At 32.4% G+C, this 25,188-nt stretch overlaps 1 protein-coding gene across 6 annotated transcripts in view; it reads right to left on the reverse strand.

Annotated features, from left to right (window-relative positions):
• Positions 1 to 9,841: 9,841 nt before the first annotated feature.
• Positions 9,842 to 25,188, reverse strand: part of RALB (RAS like proto-oncogene B) — a 108,839-nt gene continuing 93,492 nt past the window's right edge. For all 6 annotated transcript variants that reach the window (XM_074301801.1, XM_074301800.1, XM_074301798.1 and 3 more), the window contains 2 exons: positions 19,545 to 19,722; positions 9,842 to 13,914 (listed from right to left, as the gene is read on the reverse strand). In XM_074301801.1, the coding sequence (XP_074157902.1) occupies positions 13,795 to 13,914; positions 19,545 to 19,722 (298 nt within the window). In that variant the 3' untranslated portion in view covers positions 9,842 to 13,794. The remainder of the gene's footprint in view (positions 13,915 to 19,544; positions 19,723 to 25,188) is intronic.

A 25,188-nucleotide genomic window follows, 5' to 3' on the forward strand; every position in this document is an offset into this window, starting at 1 on the left:
AGGTCTTGGGAGTCATAAAAATCAGAGCAAGATTTGAACCAATGTCCTCTGCCTCTAGTACCAAAGCTTTTTCCACACATCATACCACAAAGAGACTAGATGAGGGAATTCAGGGAAAGAAAAACCCAATAGAGTTGAGAAATTCATGGAAAATAATAAGAAAGCCCAAAAATCAAGGCTTTGTATTACCAGATCTCACATTATACTACAAAGGAATAATCATCAAAACAATTTGGTATAGGTTCAAAAATAGAAAAACCGATTAGTGGAACAAACTAGATGGACTGGAAGTGAATAAACATAGTAAGTAATCCAATACTCCAGAAAAAAAACCACTGCACACAATTCCTGAGGGAAGGAGTTTGATAAGAATTGCTATGAATTGCTAGCTTGGCAGCAAATAAGTTTTTATATTTGTGCCAGTTTCCATCTAATACTAGTAACCATTCCCCAATTATTTTGGGAAATAACAATAAATAAAAACTATTACTATCAACAACCACATCACACTCCAAATCGCTAATAATAAAATGCAAATTTAAAGAACTCAAATTTTACTTCTTAGCCATCAAATAAGCAAAGACAATAAAAGACAGAAAAGATGTGAAAAAGAGTCTTATGTTGTAAAAGCTGTAGCAAATCAAGTAAATAAGATATACTGTTAGCACAGCTATGAATTGGTCTAATGATTCCATAAAATAATTTAAGGCTAGAGACAGTGAATATAGTATCCACTAACTACCATATAATACCTACCATATAATAAATAAATAAATAAATAAATAAAAATAAAAAATAAAATAAAATAATAAATACCATTTATTAAGCATTTACTATGTGCCAGGCACTGAATGAACTTTCATTAACTGAAGAGACAACAGAGTATATTCATAGGTATACAAAATAAGTACAAAAAGTATAAATACAAATAGATTATTAGTTAAATACAAGATATTTTGATAGGCAGGGATGACACAAGAAATGATGGAGTTCAGCTTCATGCAAAAGATGTTGCTTGCTTTGTGTCTTAAAAAAATAATGGGATTCCCTGAGACTAAGGTGGGGTTGAGGCCCAGGAAATAGTACATTTCAGGCATGGAAGACAGTTTACAGCAGGAAATGGAAAGAGGAACATAGAGAAGTCCTGTTTGGCTAAATTATTGAGTGCTGGGCAGAAGTAATGTACAATGAAGCTAGAGAGAGAGAGAGAGAGAGAGAGAGACTGGAGTAAATGAAGGACTTAAAAGCTAAACAGAGGCATTTATACTTGATTCTAGAATACACTGAAGATTACTGACTAGTGGAATAAAGTTGATTATACTCACACTATACCACTGGGTAATCCATTGAGTTACCAATAGGTTATTAATATAGAACTCTTCCCAAATTGGCTGTCTGTACAGTCAAAGCATCAACTAGTTAGAGTAAATAAATAGGGGATAGGGCACTGGATTTGAAATCAGAGTTCAAATAATGCCTATAAGACACTGCCTTGTATATGAAATTCTAGGCAAGTCACTTAACTTCTTAGTGTCTCAGTTAAAGTTTGGATATTAGACTTAATGTCTCCAAAATCCCCTACAGGTATACATTTATGATCCTATGATCCAATTCTAAATTAGAAGAAAGAATTAAAATGAGAAGATATACCATGCAATTAAAAAAGATCCAAACCTATATTTAAACAAGCTGCTGACATGAAAAATGGTAAATGGATAAAAAAAACAGACATTAACACAAAATATAACTATTTCCTAAAGTAATTTAACCAACAGATGCCACAAAAAAAGATGCCCCAAAAGCCTATAAACCACCTTAGCCAGTAAATGCTGGCTCTACCTTCCTGGCCAAGGAATATAGCAGCCAAAGGAAACATTACCTTAACTATAAATTCGTTCATAAAATCTTATGAAGAAGAATGGTGGAGGAACATGAAAAGTATCATCTCCTCCTAAAACAATGAAAAGGAAAAAAACAAGTTAAAAGAAGATATGGTGATTACATATTTGCCAGAACATCCCAAAGATGAAGAGTGAAACTAGAGGGGCAACTAGGTGGTGCAGTGGATAAAGCACCAGCCTTGAATTCAGGAGGACCTGAGTTCAAATCTGGTCTCAGACACTTAATACTTCCTAACTGTGTGACCCTGGGTAAGTCACTTAACCCCAGCCTCCCAAAAAAAAAAAAAAGTGAAGCTAGAGGACAAAAATGGAGGGGGGGGGGAGAGTCTGCTGCTGCTTTTGTAACAAATTTTTTCTAACAATTAATTAACAATCAATTCTTAGCATATTTGAAAAAAGTAAGTCAAATATTTAGGCAAAGTTAAAGGGGGAATATGATTTTTAAAAATAACTAATGATCTATTAATGCTAACTTTTCCATCTCTAGAAAGCCTTTGAGAGAAACTTTTTAGCATTCAGAGTATTTCATCTATGCCTAATGACTAGAACCATGAAGTACTGGGTTCAAGTTCTGCATGTACAAACTGAATGACCCTGTCTAGGTCCTTTAACCTCTCAGAGCTCTAGGACAGGATAGCTGTCATTCAGGAAATTATTACAGTAACTCAAGTGTGAATCAGTAAGACACCAACAAGTTAAAAAGCAATATAACTTGGCGAATAGATATTTAGGCCCAAAACGCAGGGAAGAGGAATCCAAAGATAATGGAGGCTGATTTATAAAGCCCAAGACATGGTGATGCTAATGTTAAGACTGATTCTGCATCAAAGTTATGAGATATTCCTAAAAAAGAGTAAAGAGAAGGGAGAAAAGTATTAACTAACAGAGAAGACATAGTATGGAGAGAAAGAAAGTAGGGGGCTGAGGAGGAAATCGGGGAGGGTTAGAGACTAGACCTGTGATTTCACTAATATAGGAAACTCCTTGGTGAGAAAATTTCCTACCAGTATAGGTTGGCACTTTCCCTACAACTTAAGAATGTTTAACAGTTACCTAGAGCACTGAGAGGTTAAGGGACCTACCCAGAGTCACATAGTCTTCATGGCTTCAAGAAGATTGAATTTTGCCCAAGATCATAAGCTAATAAGTGGTATAAACTGGACAGTGAATACAGAACATGACAGTATAAGAAACTTATGTCTAGAGATATAACAAGGGAGATGTAAATTTTGGTCAGATGTTTAAGGGAAGAAAAAGTTAGGAAACCACTGCCTAAGGCTATACCACCTCCTACACAGATGATATTATCCAAGGTTAGTAAAGAGCTGGCATAAAGTCTTAAAATCTTTCATCAGGCTAGCCACATCAGCTTGCCCTGTTTTATTACCTTTGCATTGCCTCAGAAGAGCTCACTCCATCTGGTTGTGACTGTTAAAAATGTGCTTGGCTTTCTTCTTAAAAATAAAAACTCCAATCAAGGGATAAAAGAAAGTGCTTTTGGAGGCAGTCCAGGGAACCACTGCATTCAGGTGAAAAGGGAAGTAGAAACAAGATGTGCAAAGACAGAAATTAGGTGGAGGTAAGAATCAGAAAATGTGGAAAAAACAATTTGGTTATAACAAAAGCACCCACTTTCAAGCATATGATAAGCCAAAAGATGTTTTCCAATGCCCAGAGACTGCAAAGATCTGCCACTTAGTGTAAAGAAGGAAGAGAGGTGTGAAAATGTAATTCAAGAAATATGCAGCTACTTTTAGCAAGGCAATGCCATAGAAACATCTGTTAAAAGCCTGCATTGAGATGTAAAGCAACATATAAACACAACTCCATTTTCTACAAGTGAATGATCTGTATTTTGTAGATTATAGCAGCCCAAGGTCACATTCAATCAAATAACTAGGCTCTCAATTCTCAATAGTATGGCTCTAGAAGAGGATTGAGACCAAGCACCACAAGTTGCAAATTCCCCTTCAACCTTAGATTACATCCATCCCAATCTTTGGGCTTTTTTGGGGGGTGGGGTGGGAAGTGGGAGGGACTCTACAATTCATTTTCTCATGGCAAGTCACCAAGAACATCCTTTCCCTGTTCTCAGGCAGAATTTCTTAATGAAATGAAAACTTAACCAAAAAAACTAGAATTTCCTAAAATTAGATTCAGGTCAAAAGCCTAATTTTTAAGATGATTCTTTTTCATGCTGAAAGCGTATCCTTCAGATGCATGGTGGGCCTAGAACCTTTGAAGTTAACTTGTTTGAGCATAGTCTTTGAGGCAAAGGCCATCACATTCAAATACAGTCAAAATGCCATGCAGCAGCAACTAAAATCATACCACTGTTGACAATCACAGCAGATGTATTCCTCAGAATCAAGGCCTGGGCATTCTTTAGGTATATAACAACACTATAAACATTATTCAAAAGAAAGAACACCTTTACATGTGGGTTGCCTAGGTCTATATGTTATAAAAATGTTGAGATTTGGTGAAGGCTATGATTTCCCTTTAAGATTTCAAGTCATTCTACAGTAAACAAGACTCAGTGTGGGAACAATGTCCTTATAAATTACAATACAAATTGATTAATGCCATAAAAATGTTGCTGAAACCACTGGCCCTTGGAAACAGTGGGTCCTATGTTGTCTGCTGTTTTCCAAGGAAGATTTAACTTTGGAGCTTGTGTATTGTTCACCCTTTATGTTGGCACACACACAGACTTCTTAAAGCATATAATAAGGCAGGTCATTAAATTAAACAACTTAATTTGGACCATTTTCAAGGGAATGACTCAGTCATGAGTTCTCAACACAATCAGTTTACAATTATCTTATCAGATGTTATAAGAAGGTTGGGAAGACAAGCCAGAAAATGTTTTTCTTGCTTTCTGAAAAAGTTCAACTTCTTATGGCCACAAGGTGGAGCTAAAAAAAATTATTTTAATCCTTAAAAATAACAGCTACAATTTCCAACTCCCTAGGCTATACCATCTAGCTTATACAACTACAGACAAAAAGAAAATAACGGAAGAGATTAAATGAACATGAAATTCTGCACACACAAAAAGTTTTCTGGATATAGTCAAATCACTTCCTTTCATTTAGAACTGTATGCAAGATTTGGGATTATAGGATTTTAGAGTAGGAGAGAAACTTGAAGTCATCTAATCCAAGCCCCTCATTACTCAGATGAAGAGGCATTGTCCAATGTCATACAGGTATCATGTCTGGGTGACAGACCCAGAATTTGAATCCAGTTCTTTTGATTTTAAATATAGTACTCTTAGAGGATTGAAAATGGCCGTGTACATACTGACATGAATCAATGAAGCATAATACAACTGAAATTTATACTTGGATACAATTCAGGAAACCAAGTTCTAATTACAGTTTTGATACTTTTGAACTGTAGAATCTCAGGCAGTCAATTAAGTTCTCTGTGCCTTGGTTTCCTCAGTTGTCCAAAAACTTATCTCTATATTACCATTTTGTTGAAATTAATGAAGAAGTTCAGAGTTGGAAGGGAACTCAAGAGTCATGATTAATCAATCAGCATATATTTACCATCTTTCATGTGCCAGGAACTGGAGGTAAAAAAAAAATTAAAAAAAAAAAAACCCAAGAGCATCATAACCAAAAAAAGAAACTGCTTGTTCTTAAGAAGTTTTTACTCAATCAGAAAAAAAAAAACATGCAAAATACATCAATATAATATTGGAGGGGGAACACCACAAATGTAGGTAAGAGTCTGAAAAAGGCCCATATAGGCAATGGCTTGGCTGAGTAAAAGAAATTAGGGATTTTAAGAGGTGAGGAGGAGGGAGGGCAATCTAGACATGAAGTTAATTTGTGAAAAAGCACAGGCGTTGGGCAATGGAATATCACCTATGAAATAGCAAAAATGACAACCTGACTAAAGGACATTGAAAGGAAGAAAAATAAAGTTTGGTTGCAGACTGGTTATAAGGGCTTTAAAAGCTAAGCATAAGAGTTTCACTTTGACACTAGAAGTAATAGGGAGCCACTGGAATTTACTGAATAGTAGAATGACATGATCAGACTTGTACTTTTAGACAGCTGTATTGAGGTTAAACTAGAGAAGGGAGAGCTTGAAGCTGGAACCAATTAGGAGGCTAAAGTAATAGCCCACACCAGAGCCAATAAAGTCACGTATGGTCCAATCCCAACCTGAATAGAAATCCCCCTTATGCTAAACCCAACAACTGATCATCTGGCTTCTATCTGAAGATTCCTCCTAATAAGATATTCACTCACTCAAAGTAGTATACTTTGTTTGGGGACAATTCAAATTATTAAGAAGTTTTTCTGTTTTTCATTCTGGGTGCCCTGCTTCTGTTAATGCAACCAAAGATCACAATATTTTTTTGTCTACTATGCAACACTATGGAATTATATTGAAATTGACACAAAGTCTTGGCAGTCCTGATGAACAGTTGCCTAGCTGGCTATATCTTCAACATACTTGTTCAGCTGATTTTTTTTAATCCAAATTTAAAAGCTTTACATTTATCCCTATTAAATGTATCTTATTAGATTTATTCCATCAATCTTAACCTAGATTGTTTTTAATCGCTATTCTGTCATTTACTCTTTCCTATCATCATACATCCTGTTATCCACAAATATATATGAAAGTACTCTATAAATTTGTTATAGTCCATAAAGTATTCTTTTAGTTTTTTCATTTTGTTTTGTTTTTACCAAATGGATTTGGGCCTATGAAAAAAATCACCAGAAGGACATCTAGGATAGACTGTGTAAGGAAAGAGTCTAGAGATAAGAAGTATTTCCTGATTAAATTTTCATGTTTAAAATTAAGTGAAAATTTTTACAGTAAAAAATATGCTGAATTAAAAATTAAAAATACATTAGTTTCTGAATTTAATTTGCATAATAAAAATGACAAAATGGTCTATGTACATAACAGATTCTGCTTAGAAATACGTAATATAGCACTAAGAACTATAATTAGACATAGGAATAATAAGACCAGATTATTAATCCATTAGGATTACTTAAAGAAATAGTAAAATCTATGAAGTCCAATGATTTTAAGGATAGGAAAATAACCATCCATGGAGTATGTTGACAACCAATTGGATTGTATAATCTTGATTTCTTCTACACATTAGATGACTGATTTAGTTGTGTAGTAAGAGTCTATGAATTCCCAAAACAGATATTATGACCCAAACCATGGCTACTTTAAGAGAAAGGAATAAATCTTTTAATACAGTTCAAAAATACACCTCACTTTATACAACAAATTTCTGACAAATCGTCTGTAAAAACAATTTTTGTAAATCAAATAATTTTACATGCAATCAGGAATTATGTATTATTATTTGTAGTGTTCAAATACATTATCTACTTATTTTGATCCAAAACAACCCTGGGAAGTAACAGGGATGGATGATACTATGCTTACTGCACAAATAGAAAAATTAAGAACTTCTTTGTGACATATTAAATAGTTATTTCCTAAGTTTGTTTTGATCAGATTTTCCTAAAAGATACATTTGTATTTCTGACTATATTCACCTTCACATGCTACACTAATTAGTATAATTCAATTTAAAATAAATTATCACATAAAAGCATTACTAACTCTAGAATTCTAAACTGCAGTATATAGTTAGTTTGAAAAGAAAGGAGGACATGAGAAGTGCTTTAGAATGAGGTAGAAAAATAAAACAAGATAGAACGAGTTTAAAACATACTATACTCAATCACAGGAGTTGGTAAGATTAGAAAAATTCAAAAAATTAGTAGAATTCAAAGAATAGAAATGCAGGTGATTAAAACAGTCCTGAAAACAGCAATATAAACGAGGCAAGTTAAGCTTTATAGGTGACCAATTATTTTTCTGGAAAAGGGCTTCCACTGACATTTGAACCATATATAAATTAAGCAGAACAAAAAAAAAATTTCATTTCTTCCCTCTCTGTTATTCATGCAAAATCTCATTCCTGCATACTATTTCTAAATCCAAATGACCAGATTTTAGCAGAGGCCAGCAGTAGACTGAAAAAGAGTTATAAAATGGATACTATAAGATTATAGGAATTAAAATTTTAGCAGTTCATATTGTCATATATTTTGACCTTTGTTTGAAAATAAAGTATAGAGTGATCTCTGGATTGGGGCTAATTTCCACTAAATAGCATGAGCTGCTTAAGGGGAAAAAAAAAGGCTAAAATCTGTTATAGTCTACTCAAGGCAAAAGTAACCAAGACCCAGAGACACAAATTTAAATTCGGCATTAAAAATAACATTCAGAAAAGGCTTCCTATAAGTTTTATTTTTTAGAATTTTGGTTATTATCCTAGATATTAGGATAATAGCCAAAATTCTAAAAAATATGACTTATAGGTTCTGGAATACACCCTTAAAATTGGTTGTTTGTACATGTCTGTATATACGTATACACATACGTGTGTATGTATATGTACACATAAACATTACATATGTGTATGAATATGTGTGAAAATGATTTGGATTTGGAATTAGTAAGAGATAACTTGGATATTTCACATGTGCCACAGATATTTTTGAGAAAAGGCAAAGTTCTATATGAATAAAATCTTATCAGCCACTAACTGTTAAAATCATCACTTTATATATATTCATTAAAATGTTTATCTCATCAGTGTAATTTCAACTACATTTAAGATGAATCCATAGTTATAAAATCAAAATTCCTTCACAATTTTTCATTATTTAAAAGTAGCATATTTAATGTAACCACTAAAAATATTATTTTAAATTCAGGATTATACTCCAGTGACTTTCTACTTCAATTTTCTCATCTAGAAAAACTACATGAAATACTAACATCTGTTTAATTTGCACTAGCATATACAAATCAGTTTTAGTTTTAAATTTCTATTGAATTAATAGGTTTTGTAGTCTTTATTAGGCACATACAGAAGGTTCAATAGTAACTCATGATATATTGATAGTATTGATAGGTCAAAACTGTTGTATTTTTATAAATATACAGAGATTTTATTGGTGATACCAACTGTTTAATAAGAAAAAAAAAAAACTTTTCCATCTACAACTACAGAAGAGTATTAATCAAGAATTTTAAGTCCAGAAGTACAAGAGGCCTAAAGAGATCAATTTTTTATCAAATGTGCATCATTCAGACCATTTTAAGTTACTTATATTTGGTAAACTACCTCTCCTTCCAATTTACCTCTCCTTCCTCCTCTCACCCAGAGAGGAAAAAAAAAGTGCATGTAAGTTGTGTATATGTTAAGGTGAGGAAAAGGCTTCCTATAAGTTTTATTTTTTAGAATTTTGGAGTAACATTCCAACTTCCCTATCAGATTGACTCGGAGTAGGATTAGTAGGACTACTCCTAGTTGTAGGACTCAATTCTCCTTTCTTCTTCACTTCTTTCTCAAATGCTGATAGACCACCTAATATTACAGTTTTTAAAAAGGTTGACTACTGGGTCTGTATCCCAAGGAAATCATAAAGGAAGAAAAAGGGCCTACATGTGCAAAAATCTTTGTAGCAACTCTTTTGTGGCAAAGAATTGGAAAATGTGTAGATGCCCATCAACTGGGGAATAGCTAAATAAATTATGGTATATCAAAGTGATAGAATATTGTTGTACTATTAAAAAAAAAAATGAACAAGCTGATTTTAGAAAGACCTGGAAAGATTTACACAAACTGATGTTAGGCAAAACAAGCAGAACTAGAAATACATTTTACAGAATAACAGCAAAATTGTGTGATGATCAACTATGAAAGATTTGGTTCAGTCATCCAAGACAATCTCAATAAATTTTGGATAAAAAATGCCATCTGCATCTAAAGAGAGAACTATGAAGACTGAATGTAAATCAACATATGCTATGTTTATTTTTTTTCCTTTTTCTTTTTTTTTCTCTAGTGGTTTTTTCCCTTCTGATTTTTCTCTCTCAATATGATTCATAAAGAAATGTGTTTTTTAAAAAAGAGGCTGAAATTACAACACCTACTGTTGTTATCAATCCCTTCCTTTCTCAAGATAGCTGGAGAAAATACTACCACTAAAAGGGATAAGCACAACGCATTAACAAGCATTCCCTGCCAATCTGAACATAAGCCTCGTTCCTACCTTTCTAGTGTTTTTCTGCTACTGTTACATAACCAGGTGTGCCAATTTTGAATTAATGTGTTACTTGTGTGGCAATGAATCATTCTGGCAATATGTCAATTATAGTATAACAAACTAGTGGCCAAAAGTAAAAATAGAAATGAACAGCACTTGAACTAAAAAGAACCTGTGGGAAACTTCTTTCTGTTCATTTATTTCTACTTAAATAATGGAAATCAGTCATCTGGTTATAAGTATATAAAACTTTAAATTGCTCAAACCATCATGATTTTGAAATTTTCAACAAATAGCTTCTCCAATGTCCTATGTAAAACTAGAATGAAGAAACTCTAAAACTTAATAAAAGTAAATAATGCTTGAGAAGATAAAGACCACTGAATATGCAATTTATGCAAAACATAACTTCAGATTTTAAAATAGAAGACAGTCAAAAATCTCATGTCAAACATGATCAATGAATGTAAAATCATTAACATCAAGAAAATAAGTATTTATTAGATTAAATCCTGAAATCTGAGTCAAGAGAGCACATTCTTTATAAATTTAAAAAAGTGGAGTGATAAATAAAATAAATATTACTTTACAAATTTGGGGGTAGGAGGGATAAGGAGGAGCCATTGCAATATACAAATGAATTCGAGGAGCTTGAACAAATTTTATGAATACCTGCCTTTTAACAACTAAGTCACATCAATATTTCAGGCCTCAATTTCTCTTCTATAAAATAAGGAAATTTGACTAGAAAATCTAGCCTATCTCAAAAACTAAGATTACCTGCTGGGGAAACAACCATACTTTCTCCCACAACCTAGACAACCTCTGTTGGCAACAGAATAAATACTAGACTGTCTGTTCAGCTGCAGCAATTATTGTATTCCTACAGAATGAAAATGATTATAAAGTCCTATGAATTAGTCCTTAGTTGTATTTTGTATTATCTTAATATGGCCAAGTAAGCAAAGTAAACATTTTCCAAACTCTCACCACTGGTTTGCAATGAAAAAAAAAAAAAAAAAGTCATTCAAATGTCTGAAAACATAAAAACAGAATCTACTAAGATATTAGAATATTAAGTTACTATGGCTTACTTTACCATTTTAATTTACAACTAAACACAAAACTTGTTTCATGATTTGATATTTTTTAAAGTCCTATAATAATAATATGCCTAATTGTTCCTTTTTTCTTCCAATAACACTCCCAATAAGTTTGTGTGTCTGTATATATGCAATCTATTTCAAAAATATATGATCTCATTATTCTGTACTCTCTCCATTGCTGCAGATCACAAGAGTATATACTAACACAAAAATAAGTGTGAAGAATAAGCCTAAAGACACTAACATCATCCAGTGGGATAACAACTAATAATCTCAAATTTACAAAAAATGATTTTTATTCAAATGCAACTTAGTGCCTGGTCAGGTCTTTAATAAAAGGCTAAAAATCTCTGGTTATTGCTATTCAGTTATGATTTTTAAACACATACTAACTGAAAATATTAAAAAGAAATCCCATAATCCAACAAATTACAATATGTAGTATTCCTAATGCAAATATATCCTAAACTGCTTTTTGTTTTCCAGTATTGAGATCATACATGTAATATCAACAAAATGTAGGAAAAACACAATCAGAAAATCTAGGATATTATCTCACAGAATCAGCATTTTAGAGTTGGAACAGGCTTAAAAGGCCATCTAGTCCAACTCCCTTGTTTCACAGCTGAGGAAATGGAAGTTCACAGAAGTTATGACTTGTCCAAGGTCACCCAGGAAAGCGCTAAACAGATGAGATTTAAAGAAGTGCTCTTTAATTTATATACATCCTTATCATAGTTAGATTTGTTTGAGAAATCTCAAATATTTTTAAAAGGTGATACACAAAATGAATAAAGCTCATCACCTTGAGGAATAGTCTAATAAAGATTCATTTAAGATTAAAATGACACTAATATTTGTAACCTTGTTTCCCTTCAACTTCAGAAAGCTAACCCAAATAATGATGTTTGTCTGGTAGAGCTTCAAGCATGAGAAAATTTTTAAAAGGAAGAATATTTTCTTTTTCTTCCTTTTTATCTCACCAGCTACTTGTATATTGTAGATAACATTTGATAAGATTTGAATAGATGGTAAGATGATGTAAAATAAAAAAGACTCAAATTCAGAAGTTTTTGTCTTTTTTTTATTCCAAAAACAAGTTCATGATTCATTGGGAAGTTATACAAGATGGTTTTCTAAATCAAAATCATAATCTTTACAATTCTGTAACAATAAAATAGAAAGTGTTATTCTTTTTTTTCTTTTTGGCACCTACACTTGAAGTCTCATTTTTACTGAAAAGAAAAGGCTGCTAACTTTTGACTTTTTTTTAACCATATTATTCTTCCTTCTGGTAAAATTTGCATGATTGCTTAACTTAGGAATATGGCAGCAGCAAGTAGGACAGCTACACAAAACCATATTTCTTCCACCAATAAAAATCTCTTTCTAAATGTTAATATATCTGTCAGAGGAAAACTATATGAAAAACTGCAACCAGAGAACATGGCAGTGACCTACCTTCACTCTCCTCACTGTTTTTCTGATTTAAATTTAGAATTACTGAGTAATTCTGTGAGAGGTAGCAAAATATCTGGCACTGGCTCTAGGCTTCATGATTTTAAATTACAACTGTAGCTCATCATTCTTTCAAGGAATTTGTATTAAACTACACAAGGTAAAGAAACAAAAAGTAGAGCACCAGAAACATTTACTACATGCCCACGAGTTTTATTAGTGCTCTAAAAAAAAAAAAAAAAAAAAAAAAAAAAAAAGCTTAATTTTTAAATAATGACAATTAATCTGGGGATAAAATGATGCTTATTAAATTGTTAATGCCAATTAATGTATGAAGTTAGCATAAACATGAAGTTTTAAAGTGTGTTGTGGAACGGTTATTTATTTTTTAATTAAAAAGCTGCAAAAGGTAAAGTATGAGAAAGTGCACTTTTGTTTTAAAGTTCTCACACAATCTTAGAACCCTTAGGGAAGAACCAAACAATAAGGGTAAAACTAGCCAATATTTAAATATTAACAAAACAAAAATAAAGCCAGAACAGATTACATTTCATATCTTAAGTGTGTATGAATGAGGTTTATGAACTTCATAATGACCTAGTTGAGAAAACTCATATTTACATTTTAGCTACGTTTCAGACTCTTCTGGGAAATACTAAGAAAATTTGTCTATAAAAGTGACTTAATTTTACTAAGTCATTAAACATAATCAAACCATTTACTTTATAATTTGCTTTGTAATTTATTTCTGACTGCCATTAATAAAATGGTTGAGTGTTAAATTGCTGTGTGTGGAAGTCTGGTTTTCCTTCCCAAAATCTAAAGAAAACAAAAATTTTTTAATTTCTGACCAAAATGGTTTAAAGTTAAAAAACTGGAAAAATTATTACAAGCTACAATACAGTATTTTTAAAATTAACATTGGATTACTTTCTGGCTGTGATACTAAGTTTGGTTTTTTTTAAGCTTTTAGTTTTAAAAAAAAAAAAAAAACTGACAAGAGTTGTTCCATTACAGGAAAAATGGGTCATTTTTTTTTTCTGCCAGCTGTTGACTAATTTACAAATCCTCTTTTTTTTCCATTTAAAGAAATAATGCATGAAATCAGGTAAAAAGAAACAAAAGTACAACTAAAGAAAGTCTTCCTTTCATGAATCCAGCTCTATGTCCTCGGTGACAACTGACAGATTTGATTCACCTCAGTAATCACAGTAAACAGCATCTTTCTTTAAAGCTTTTCTTGTTCTTGCTGCTTTTTTTACCATTCTTATCTTTGTTTTCTGACATCTTCTTTGCCCTTATTTCTCTCATTAAATCAAAGAATACCTGAAGGAGAATAAAGAAGATGAAAAAGTCACTTCACAAAAAATAATTAAACAAAAAAGTATCCAAATATATGCTAAAGCACAAATCAAAATTAATTTTGAAAAAAAGTAAAATAAACTATATTAAGAACATAGGACAACCTAAAGCAAAGAGCAAAATATATTTGAATATAGTTGTCAACTGATTAATGATGTTTAGATGTTTATATCATATAAATGATCCAAAATAAAAATGGAAAGGGGCTTTCTTAATGTTACTAGTCATAGCAACCTGTTTTAAAAGTTTGTTGTTATTGTTTTTGTGAAGAATAAAAATAAAATGCAATTCCAGAAAAAAGTTAAGACCAATCCTAAAATTATTTAAGAAAAGTGACCAAACAGTCCATTTCCTTTGACCCAGTAATAGTGAGTGTCTATTGGGTATATGATGGAAAGAAAGGGCCCAGAAATTTTAATTAAAATATTCATAGCAGCATTTTTTGTTGTTGTTGAAACAAAAACCTGAAAATATTAGATGCTCTTCGACTGGGCAATGGTTAGACAAACTGTAGTATATAAATTGTTATTTATATCATTTATTATTTATATAATCACCATAAAGAATGACAAATATGAGAAATTCAAAGATATATGGGACAACATATATGAACTGATACAAAACAAAGAAAACAGAACTACAATAATATAAATGAAGACAAAAACTGAAAGACACTAAAAGAATTCTGATTAAATTCTCACCAATGATGGATTCACAGATGCTGTGAATGAATGAACACATTAGTTTTGGAACCCTAAACAGGTCACTTTTTTCTTTCAGCCTTCAGCAACTCGCCCAGATTCTCTTTTTTTGGTGGGGAAAGCAATAAATATGAACTTTCTGGAATACTAGAATAAAGGCAAAGTTCATATGAACTGAGAATATAATAAGTTTTTGAAGGATTGGCTCTCTCCACCACTACTTATCTTCCTCTCCCCTCCTTACCCCCCAATATCATAATGCTCTTGACAGTTTTGTACTAAAACGTATAATTTCAGTGTTGTGAACTTAAAAGTTGTTGGGATAACTTTTTGTAATTCCACAATTGACTATGTTATACCTTGTTTTGAAATGCTCAGGAATATGATCATTCTTATCCCAATGATTACAGATTCCCCCAAAACTATAAATCAACCAATATTACATATTCTTTTAACACATTTTTTAAAATTTTTAGTGTTTTGCTAATGTATATTTAAACTTTTTGATCCAATAGTTTCAAAAATATCTATGTTCAATTCACAGACACATATCCATGCTCTAATGTTCCAGAAAGTTCACATAAATCCCACTCCCACCCAGAGAGATAAGGCTGTTAAAAACATTTTCAGATGTTCTCAAAAAAAGAAAGAAAGAAGGAAAAGAAAAAGAAAAAGAAACAAATACTTGGGTAGGTAAGTGATACAATGGATAGGGCGCATCAGTACTGGAGTCAGAAATACCCGAGTTCATATATAACCTTACACATTTTCAAGCTGGGATACCTTGAACAAGTCATTTATCCACAAATCCAGTTTATCCATTATTCCATTTACTCACAAATCCAATTCTATCAGAAACTGACAGACAAATCAAGAATACTTTTTTTGATTCCAAAGAATCCTAAAAATCACAATTTGGATAAACATGCTCACCCTTACACAAGTTAAAAAAGGATAAACAATTTTTCACTGTCTTACACACAGAATTAAGAGTTGGAGGAAACCCTGAAAATCAGCTAATCTAAGCCTCTTTTTATAGATGAAAATAAGGAGGAAATGTTAAAGAAGCACCAGTAGACATTTAAATAATTTTTTTTATTCTCAATACCATTAAGTAAAATGAGTATATGTTATCCAACGTAGAATGGAGGAGGACGCTATATGAAACCAAAAAGTCATCATTATGAAAACTTTGCTTTTGAAAATACATATTATAAATTCTCAATATGTTATTTTTGAAGCTTTCCTACTCATCTGTGAATTTTTGAACTTTGGTTTGCTTCTATTTTTTAATATAATGCTTCAGTGGTCCTCTTTCCTTTCTTTTTTTTAAAATAAATATAATTTCTTAGCCTCCCTAGGGAGAGAAAAAAACCTTATAACATACATGCAGAGTTAAGCAAAATAAATTTACACATTCGTCTTGTCCAAAAATCTATGTCTAATTCTGCATTTTCAGTTCATCACTTCTCTGTGAGAAAGAAGGGAGCTTTATTTTATTATCAGTCTTCTTAGACATTACATTGATCAAAATTTTTAAGCCTTTTAAGAGTTGTTTTTCCTTACAATGCTATACATATATATATAGTTTGATATACATGGTTCTGTTCACTTCACTCTGAGTTAGTCCACACAAAACTTCCCAGGTGTTCCTGAAACCATTTCTTTCATCATTTCTTACTACAAAATAAAATACATTCAAATACTACCATAAAGCTATTTCCCAACTGATGATTATCCCTGATTAGTTTTCATATAAAACAAAATGCTATCTTTTTGTACACACTGATTATTTCCTTTTTTTCTTTAATCTCTTTGGAGTATGAACCTATTAGTGGTATAATGGGTCAGAGGATATGTGATTTTTGGAACATAGTTTCAAATTGCTTTCCAGAATGGCTGAATTTATTTAAAGATCCATCAAAATTGTATTAATATACAAAACCCCTCCAATAACTATGATTTCCTTTTCTCCCACCTAGACAGTTTTTTCATGATTTAGAGCATTTTTAAAATAGTTGATAGGTTTTTTTTTCCCTTTGAAAATTGCCTGCTCATATTCTTTGACTACTTATCTAATGGGAAATAGCTATTATTCTCATAATATTTTAATTTGTTCCTTATATAATTTGGATATCAGACTTTGTCCGAGAAACTTGCTGCAAAGTTTTTTGTTTTTTTTTTTAACTAGTTAACTGTTGCCCTCCTAATTCATCTGTTGTATGTAAAAAATTTTCAATTTTATGCAACCAAAATTATCTATTTTGTTTTCTGTGATTCCTTTGCTTGGTTAGGAATTCTCCTACACAAAAATGCTATCATGGTATTCCTTTCTCTATTCCTGTAATTTAGGTGCTATGTGGCATTTACATAAACTCAGGAATTTATCTTGGTATGCAATATGAAAACTAATCTATGATTATTTTTGGCACAGTGCTTTTTTGGTTTCCTAGCAATTTCTGTTGAATAGTTAGCCCTTGTCCCATAGCTGAGATTTTTAGGTTATTTAAAATTATGTAATTATTTTATATTTTGCATTATTGAATCTGTTTCACTGATCAATTTTTTGCTTTTTTAATCAGTAGCAAAGAGTTTTAATGACTGCTGTTTTATAGTATAATTTGAGATTTTGATACTATTATTAAGTTTCTTTCCTTCCCGCTTTTGTTTTCCTTTAGATTCTTGACTCTTTGTAACAGACAAAATGTAATTTCTTCTAGCTCCATAACTGATTACTTCTAGCCCTAGAGTTTAATAACTTAATTGGTTTTGGCATTGAATAAATAATTGAATTTAAGTAGTAATGTCATTTTTATTATATGACATTGCCTAACTATAAACAATTTTGAAAAGATTTCTCCAATTATTTACATGTTTTTATTTTTTTAAAGAGTGTTTTGTACTGTGTTCAAAGAGTTCCATAAATAGTAACTAGGACAGAGTGGATAGAGTACCAGCCCTGAACTCAGAAAGTCCTGAATTCAGATCTGCCCACAGTCACTCAACACTTCCTAGCTGTATTATCCTGGGCAAGTCACTTAACCCCAACTTCCTCAGGGGAAAAAAATAAGTAGGAGATTTGAACCAAGTCATATGATTGTAAATTTGGTGCTCTTTTCATTATACAGTTTTCCTTCTTATTACTACCCTGAGAATATATGTCTCTACTGCATAAGATTCTAACTACGGTTGTATTAGTAGTGTCAAACAAGAACGAGATTCTCCTCAATAGATTAGGAAAACTGTGAACCTTAAAATGTTTTATGACTAGAGCTACTCTTTAACTATAAATATGCTACCAAAAAGACCACTACCCAGTAATTAACAAGTTTATCATCAGCTATGAATAATAATAAAAAACACGCATTTCAGGTTATTTTTGTTCTAGCAATAGAGGAGAAAGGATGACTCAATTTAAAAAGATGACACAAACAGTTGTCAGCTATCTTGAAAAACAGTTCTCTTTCATATAAATTGTTTATTAAGTGAAAACAACAGTACCATTCCAAAATCCTGCCTATTCTGGTTTGACAGGTAAAGCTGGTCCAAGAGGGAGAAACAAATTTCATATGGGGATAGAAACATATTCATCAGTGATTTCATACTGAGAAAGGCTTCCTTATTTGCAAAAGAAAGTCATTATCTGACATTTATTATTATTTCTAAGATTAAGGATCATTAATTTCAAATGAAGCAGAGGTATGAAACTATATAACAATTCACATAAAGACTGAAATGAAACAAACTTTTAAATAATGTTATATGCTACTTAGTTATGTTTCACAATGAGACATCTTCACTAAAGAAGGCAGGACTGTATTTTCCTAACAGAAATTTCCCAAAATGCTTATCTCTCATAAAGAGTCTATCACTTTTTATAATATCCTGAGACACTATTCCTCAGAATTCTTCCTACGTCCAGTTCAAAACACTAGGTCATAATGTGTGTAAATTCTTTTTTCATAATGAAGATGACTCTTTTCTCCAAATGAAAAAAAAATTATATAAATATATGGAAAATCTCGATTCAGTTCTACATGCCAATAAAGCTAATATGAGAGATTAATAACTCTATGATTGGTAAGTGATAGGCCGAATCTGAAAAACACAAGCATGTAAAATGATAGCAGAGAAGGAAAGCCACATTTTTCTGGGTTGTTTTTTTCCTGGATAAATACACTGACTTTATAAAATCATATCTACTGTTTTTAAGTACTCTTTCAGAGAAATACTTAGTACCTAAATTTCTCCTCTTTTCCCCTCCCTCTCTTTAAGCTTAATTCATGTCAATATCATCATCCTGGATGTCTTCACAAAAATTTCAAATATCCAAAAGGGGAAAAAAAGGGATTTAAAGAATTTAGGCCTTAAGAATGAATATTGTTTAGAGACCAAATTAGAAGGAGGTAGCTTTAGTGCTTTCTCATCCTGAAGGATGAGAAAACTGAAATAGCCAAGTTCAATGAAAACCAAACCAGGTAAATTGGCTAAAGTTTTCTTAGTAGTTAGTTCCTTTGTGAAGTGAACTGAGTGAAATAAATCTGCTCATTATTAGCACTAAGAGAACAAAACATGAAGCACTTATGATTATCCTTCCCCTTCAACCAGCTTCTCCCAAAATATATTGATTACTTAAATCTTTATTTCAAATAACTTTGTAAAAAATTCAATATACTTTGAACCAAAGTTGTCTGATATGAATCAAAACTTTTGTTAGCTCTTTTCTGACATTTTAATAGGAAAAAAAAAATTTCTTACAACATTGATTAGTAACTTAAATATTTGGGAAAATTCTAGTTATTGTGTTCTAATTTCTATAAGTTTTTTGTAACTAAAAAAGTTTAATATTTTTATTATTTCTTATATCACCTTAAAAGAAAAGAAATTCCATACCTTGTCTACATTGGCTCTAGTTTTGGCAGATGTCTCTACATATTGGACACCCCATTCTTCTGCTTTGCTTCTGGCTTCTTCAATGGGTACCTGTCTCCGCTCTTCCAAGTCAGATTTGTTTCCCACCACAAGCAAAGGGATTTTATCTTCTTCAGCCTTAACACGCAGAATCTGTTCCCTGATGCATTACATCAAAAATAAAATAAGCTGATAAGATTGTAAGTCATATCAGTAGTGATAAAAGCAACAACACTTAAGAGCCATAGAAATAAGGAAAACTTCACAAGTACCTGACAAGTACTTTCTGCAAGAGCCACATTTCAAACACTGTATTTTAAAAATAATATCCTCAGAAATAAATAAATACTTAGTAAACTCAGTACTTCCTCCTCAAGATGGAGCTCAATAGTAGTCCTGCACTGCCTGCTGAGGCAGATGACTGAAGAAGTATTAAGTTATTCTACACTCAGGAGCATCTGCTAGGACCAAAAGAGGAGGCATATGTGTACTTAGTAAAGTTTTTTCCTTCCCCCCAAAATTAACTTTTGCTATACAGTAATTTTCATATTCTTTTATTTGTAAATAGTTCATTTTTTTAAAGTTCAGGTACACAATGTGAATATGAAATGGCAGCATTACAAAGGTCACTCTGACTCTTAGCAATTAGATACAAATGCAAAGAATAATTTTATGTGTGTTTTTGCATGCATATGCCAAAATGACTAACATTAGAATGATGAGAGATTTTTAAGATATAAGGGCCTAACCATTCACTATCTTAAATATGTACAGGTTAAGTTACTCCCAGAAGCTCTATCAGCATTATTTATTAAATTTTTATAAAATGAAAGTAAACTAAGTTAATTGAACCATCTTTACCAGTTTGCAATCTCAGTGTCCTCTCTGATTTCTCACTTTTGTTCATCCCATATAGCTAGTCCTTTCCCCACTTCTCTGTGTCCCCTTCTCTCCACTCACATTGCCAACATTTTAATTCTCAAATGCTCATCAACCTCATATATAAATACTTGAATCTTCCTGCCTCAAATCTTTCCCCTTTCCAACCTATCTTCCACACTGCTGGCAAACTGACCCTCCTAAAGTACAGAGAAGACCATAGCAATCCTACTATTCAAATTCCCATTTATTAACTTCTAGGATAAAATATAAACTTCTCTGTTTGAAATTTAATTCCCTTCACAATTTGGCCCCTTCCTGTCTTTCTAGTCTTCTTATATCTTACTCCCATGTATGTGCTCTATACACTCTAGTTATATTTGATGGACTTTTTGTTCATCATTCATTATATTTCATCTCTCAAGATCATATTTTCTTCATTGGCTATGCCCCAAGCTTAGAATTTTCTCTTATCTACTCTTCAACCAACTCCTGGCTTAAGAATACTCTTAAGCCAAAGATCTACCAATCTTGGTTGCCAGGTGTAGAGGGCCAGAACTCTGGAGAAGCATATTTGGAAAAAGTATTTACTCAGTGGAACTGATGAGATGATGGTTCTCTAGTTCACATATATACTTAGTACTTAGCATGGTGATATGATGGTTCTCTAGCTCACACATATTCAGTATGCTGTAATGATATAATTACAATAAGGTACATAAGGGCTAAGAAGGACTGGAAATGGAACATTCCATCTTTGACAAGCCTTGTGGTCCACTAAGACCAAGGACTCGAGCTGATCCTGAGGTCCTCCAGAAAGCTAGCCCAAACATTACAATTTTCAGAATTTCAAATTTGGTATTTAATTGGGAATTGTTCTTTTTGTAGCTTTTTTAGTTGCAAACCCAATTCACTGAGGGAAACTGGTTGAGACTGGCAAACTGTCAGACTGCTGGAGGAGACTGGGCCAGACTATGACAGACACAGACTGTGTAAGAGACAATAAAGACTTTAGGCTCTATTCTTGTCCATTCTTGTGGTGTATATCTCCTGCTGAGACCAAGGCCCTTACAGAGGACTTCCAGAAAGCTAGCCCGAACATTACATTTTGGTGAAAAAATGTAAACTCTTTCACAGTCTGTCTTGTCATAGTCTGGCCCAGTCTCTTCCAGCAATCTGATAGCCTGCCAGTATCAACCAGTCTCCCTCTGAGTCTGATTTTGTCCCCAGTTTAAACACTCTATTACAATTAAATTATTATAGTATACTGAGTATAACCCAATCTAAAGTGATTATATCATTATATCATACTAGATATATATGAACTAGAGAACCATTATCTCATCAATTACACTGAATTAACTCCTTGCTTCAAGTACACTTCTCCAAAGTTCTGCCCTCTACAATCAGGTATATACAAAAAGAAGGGAAGTTTCTCAGTAGCAATTTTAGGGAATGGGTAATTCCAAGGGTTGGATAGTTATAGCCACCTCTCTCTAGGTACATGAAGTTCCAAGTTCTGTTTCTGCAATCCTACAAATGAAGGTATCCTCAGGATCAAGAAGTGGACATGATGAAGAAAATCTGAGTAAAGGGCATATTACATGAAAGCAGGTGTGAGAAGACTGGAATAGGTTTAGGAGATGAATGGAATGGGGCTTTTTACAGGAATAGGTAGAGGAAAATACCATTGGACATTAGGGGAAAGAGAAAGAATGTGAAGCGTTATTAGACCTGAAACTGTTATATTAATTTTTCCCAATGAATATCATGAAAATGAATTATTGAAAAAACAATTAGAAGATTTAAAGATGAAAATCGATTCTAACTAGTAGATTTTTGTATTTGTTTTCTAGATTTGGAGAATAGCTCCTAGATTCTAAGCAAAACAAATTTTGTCTCCTTTATGCTCTAAATCTTATAAATGAATTATTTGAAGAAAATTTAATCTTAAAAGTTTATAGATCAGAGAGTAGAATTTGAAGATGCAGCATAATGATTACAACAATATTAATGAAAATACTACTAAAAGGGAACCAAATCAAATGAATTATAATGATTGACCTTGACCTAAACATTTCCCCTATTTTGGGAAAGAGGTTTGGGGTGAAAGAGAAGATTCTAAGGGTACAAAATGATGCACATATTGTCAGGAGCAGTTACTATTCTGATGTCTGCTTACCTTTTTCTTTGTTAGAATGTTCAATAGCAGATAGAGAGAGAGTATACTGGAAAATAGTTTTGTTGTAAAAAGCAATAGATGTCAATATGTTAAAAAAAATAATAACAATATAACTATAATCTACCATGTTTTATCTCTCAGAAACTAAACTTCTATTTTAAAAACATTAAGGTTTTAATGAGACAAGAATCATAGCACAATGGAGAAATGTTAGCCCTCAAAGTCAGAATAGCAGGTTTCAAGTTCTACCTCAGATATTAACTTCTCAACTGCCCCAGACAACTTTCTTAAGACTATGTGTTATAGACTAGTTGCCAAACAAAGTATATTGGGGAAGGAAGTTTCCTCACTGGGACACTCTACAGTGGTGGTCCTCAAACTTTTTAAATAGGGAGCCAGTTCACTGTCCCTCAGACTGTTGGAGGGCCGGACTAAGTAAAAACAAAAACTCATACTCTGTCTCCGCCCATCAGTTCATTTGCCATAACCGGGCGGACCACATAAACGTCCTCAGAATCCTTGCTCTACAGCAATGAAGTGTCAGGTACAGGCCAAAACAAAGCCACTTTTAACATAAACAAAATCAAAGGGTAATAACCAAGATATTATAACTAGGTACTGGGCAGAGGGAAGCCCCAAAGGGATTCCCACCCTCTATTTCTGGACACAATTTTTGGAAAATAAAACCCCTTATAAATGTAAACCTTGTGGGTTTTCCATTTGTGTGATACCTTATGTTGTGTGGAACGTATAATAAGCAGATAAAAAGCATGTTTTTTTCTAGTCTATTAAAGCACATGAAATCAAATCTTCAGAGATTAGAAAAGGAAGAACAGATGTTTGCAATTTACCTCCATAAACAGCTATGTTATCTCAAACTTTTCAAGGATTTAATCATACTCCTAACCATCCACGCTCATGATTTCAGCATCATCCTTAACTCCCCATTCTCACTTAGCCCACATAATTATTCAGTTGCCAGATGTTATTGGTTCTCCTACACAATATCTTTCACTTATGTCTTCTTTTTCCACTTATAAACTGCAACCCTAGTTCAAAGTCTCATCAACTCTTATTTGGGCTAATGCCTAGCCTTTTAACAGGTTTCCTCCAATCCTGTATTCAATTGCCAAGGTCATCTTCTGAAATATAAATCTGACCATGTCATCATTTCCCTACTCAATGGAATCGAATTAATTTCCTATTAATTTAAAGCTCTTCATAACCTCTATACTGGCTCCTTTTCTATTGCCTATAGCCATGCCCATGTCTCCCCACCCTATGCTTTATAAAACAAAGAAACAAACCTTTACAGAAATACAGCACCACATATGAATATTATGGAATATTCTGTAAGAATGAATGTATGAATGTTATGTAAGAAATGACCAGCAGGATGATTTCAGAAAGGCCTGGAGAGACTTACATGAACTGATGTTGAGTGAAATCAGCAGGACCAGGAGATCATTATATACTTCAACAACAATACTATATGATGATCAATTCTGATGGACATGGCCCTCTTCAACAATGAGATGAACCAAATCAGTTCCAATAGAACAGAAATGAACTGAACCAGCTACATCCAATGAAAGAACTCTGGAAGATGACTATGAACCACTACATAGAATTCCCAATCCCTCTATTTTTGTCCACCTGCATTTTTGATTTGCTTCACAGGCTAATTGTACACTATTTCAAGGTCTGAATCTTTTGTACAGCAAAATAACTGTTTGGACATGTATACATATATTGTATTTAACTTATACTTCAACATATTTAACATGTATTGGTCAACCTGCCATCTGGGGGAAGGGATAGGGAAAAGGAGGGGAAAAGTTGCAACAAAAGGGTTTGCAATTGTCAATGTTGAAACATTATCCACGTATATATCTTGTAAATAAAAAGCTATAATTTAAAAATAAATAAATAAAAAGAAATATAGCGCCATGCCCAGTTTATTTTTAAATAAAGAATAGCATAAAAATCTCTGCATTCAACAATCAATCTCCACCTATCTGTATTCAATCACAAAAAAAAAAAAAAAAAAAAAAGAGCTGCTTCTGGGACTTGTAGCCAAGTTTACATAGAGCTTTATTCACAACATAGTATGATAGGTAGAGCAAGTATTATATCTATTTTACAAATAAAGAAACTGTCATTCAAAAACGTTAAGTGATTTGCCCTTGGACATAATATGAGTCCTAGAGCTAAAAATATACCATGGGTATGAAACATTCTTTCTACCTTGCCTTTCATAGCTATCCTCTCTTTTAAGACTCTTTTTACATTATCACACAATTCTCAAGATAAAATAAATTATGTAGAACCATTAAAAAACATAAATGTCCTTTTAATGCTAGCCTTGTTGGAAAAAAGAAGGGTGACAATCTTTCTCCTAGGATAACAGTACTTCTTTCCTTCTAAATAAATCATGAAACAACAGAAAACAAAAGACTAGAAAATAAACTAATATGTTGCGCATATCTTTTTTATTTTCTGAAAAAAACAAAAAACAAAAAACAAAAAAAAAAACAGGAAAGTCTGAATTCCTCCAAAAAGTGA

This window comes from Sminthopsis crassicaudata, chromosome 3 (genome assembly GCF_048593235.1).
Source record: "Sminthopsis crassicaudata isolate SCR6 chromosome 3, ASM4859323v1, whole genome shotgun sequence".
NCBI lineage: Eukaryota > Metazoa > Chordata > Mammalia > Dasyuromorphia > Dasyuridae > Sminthopsis > Sminthopsis crassicaudata.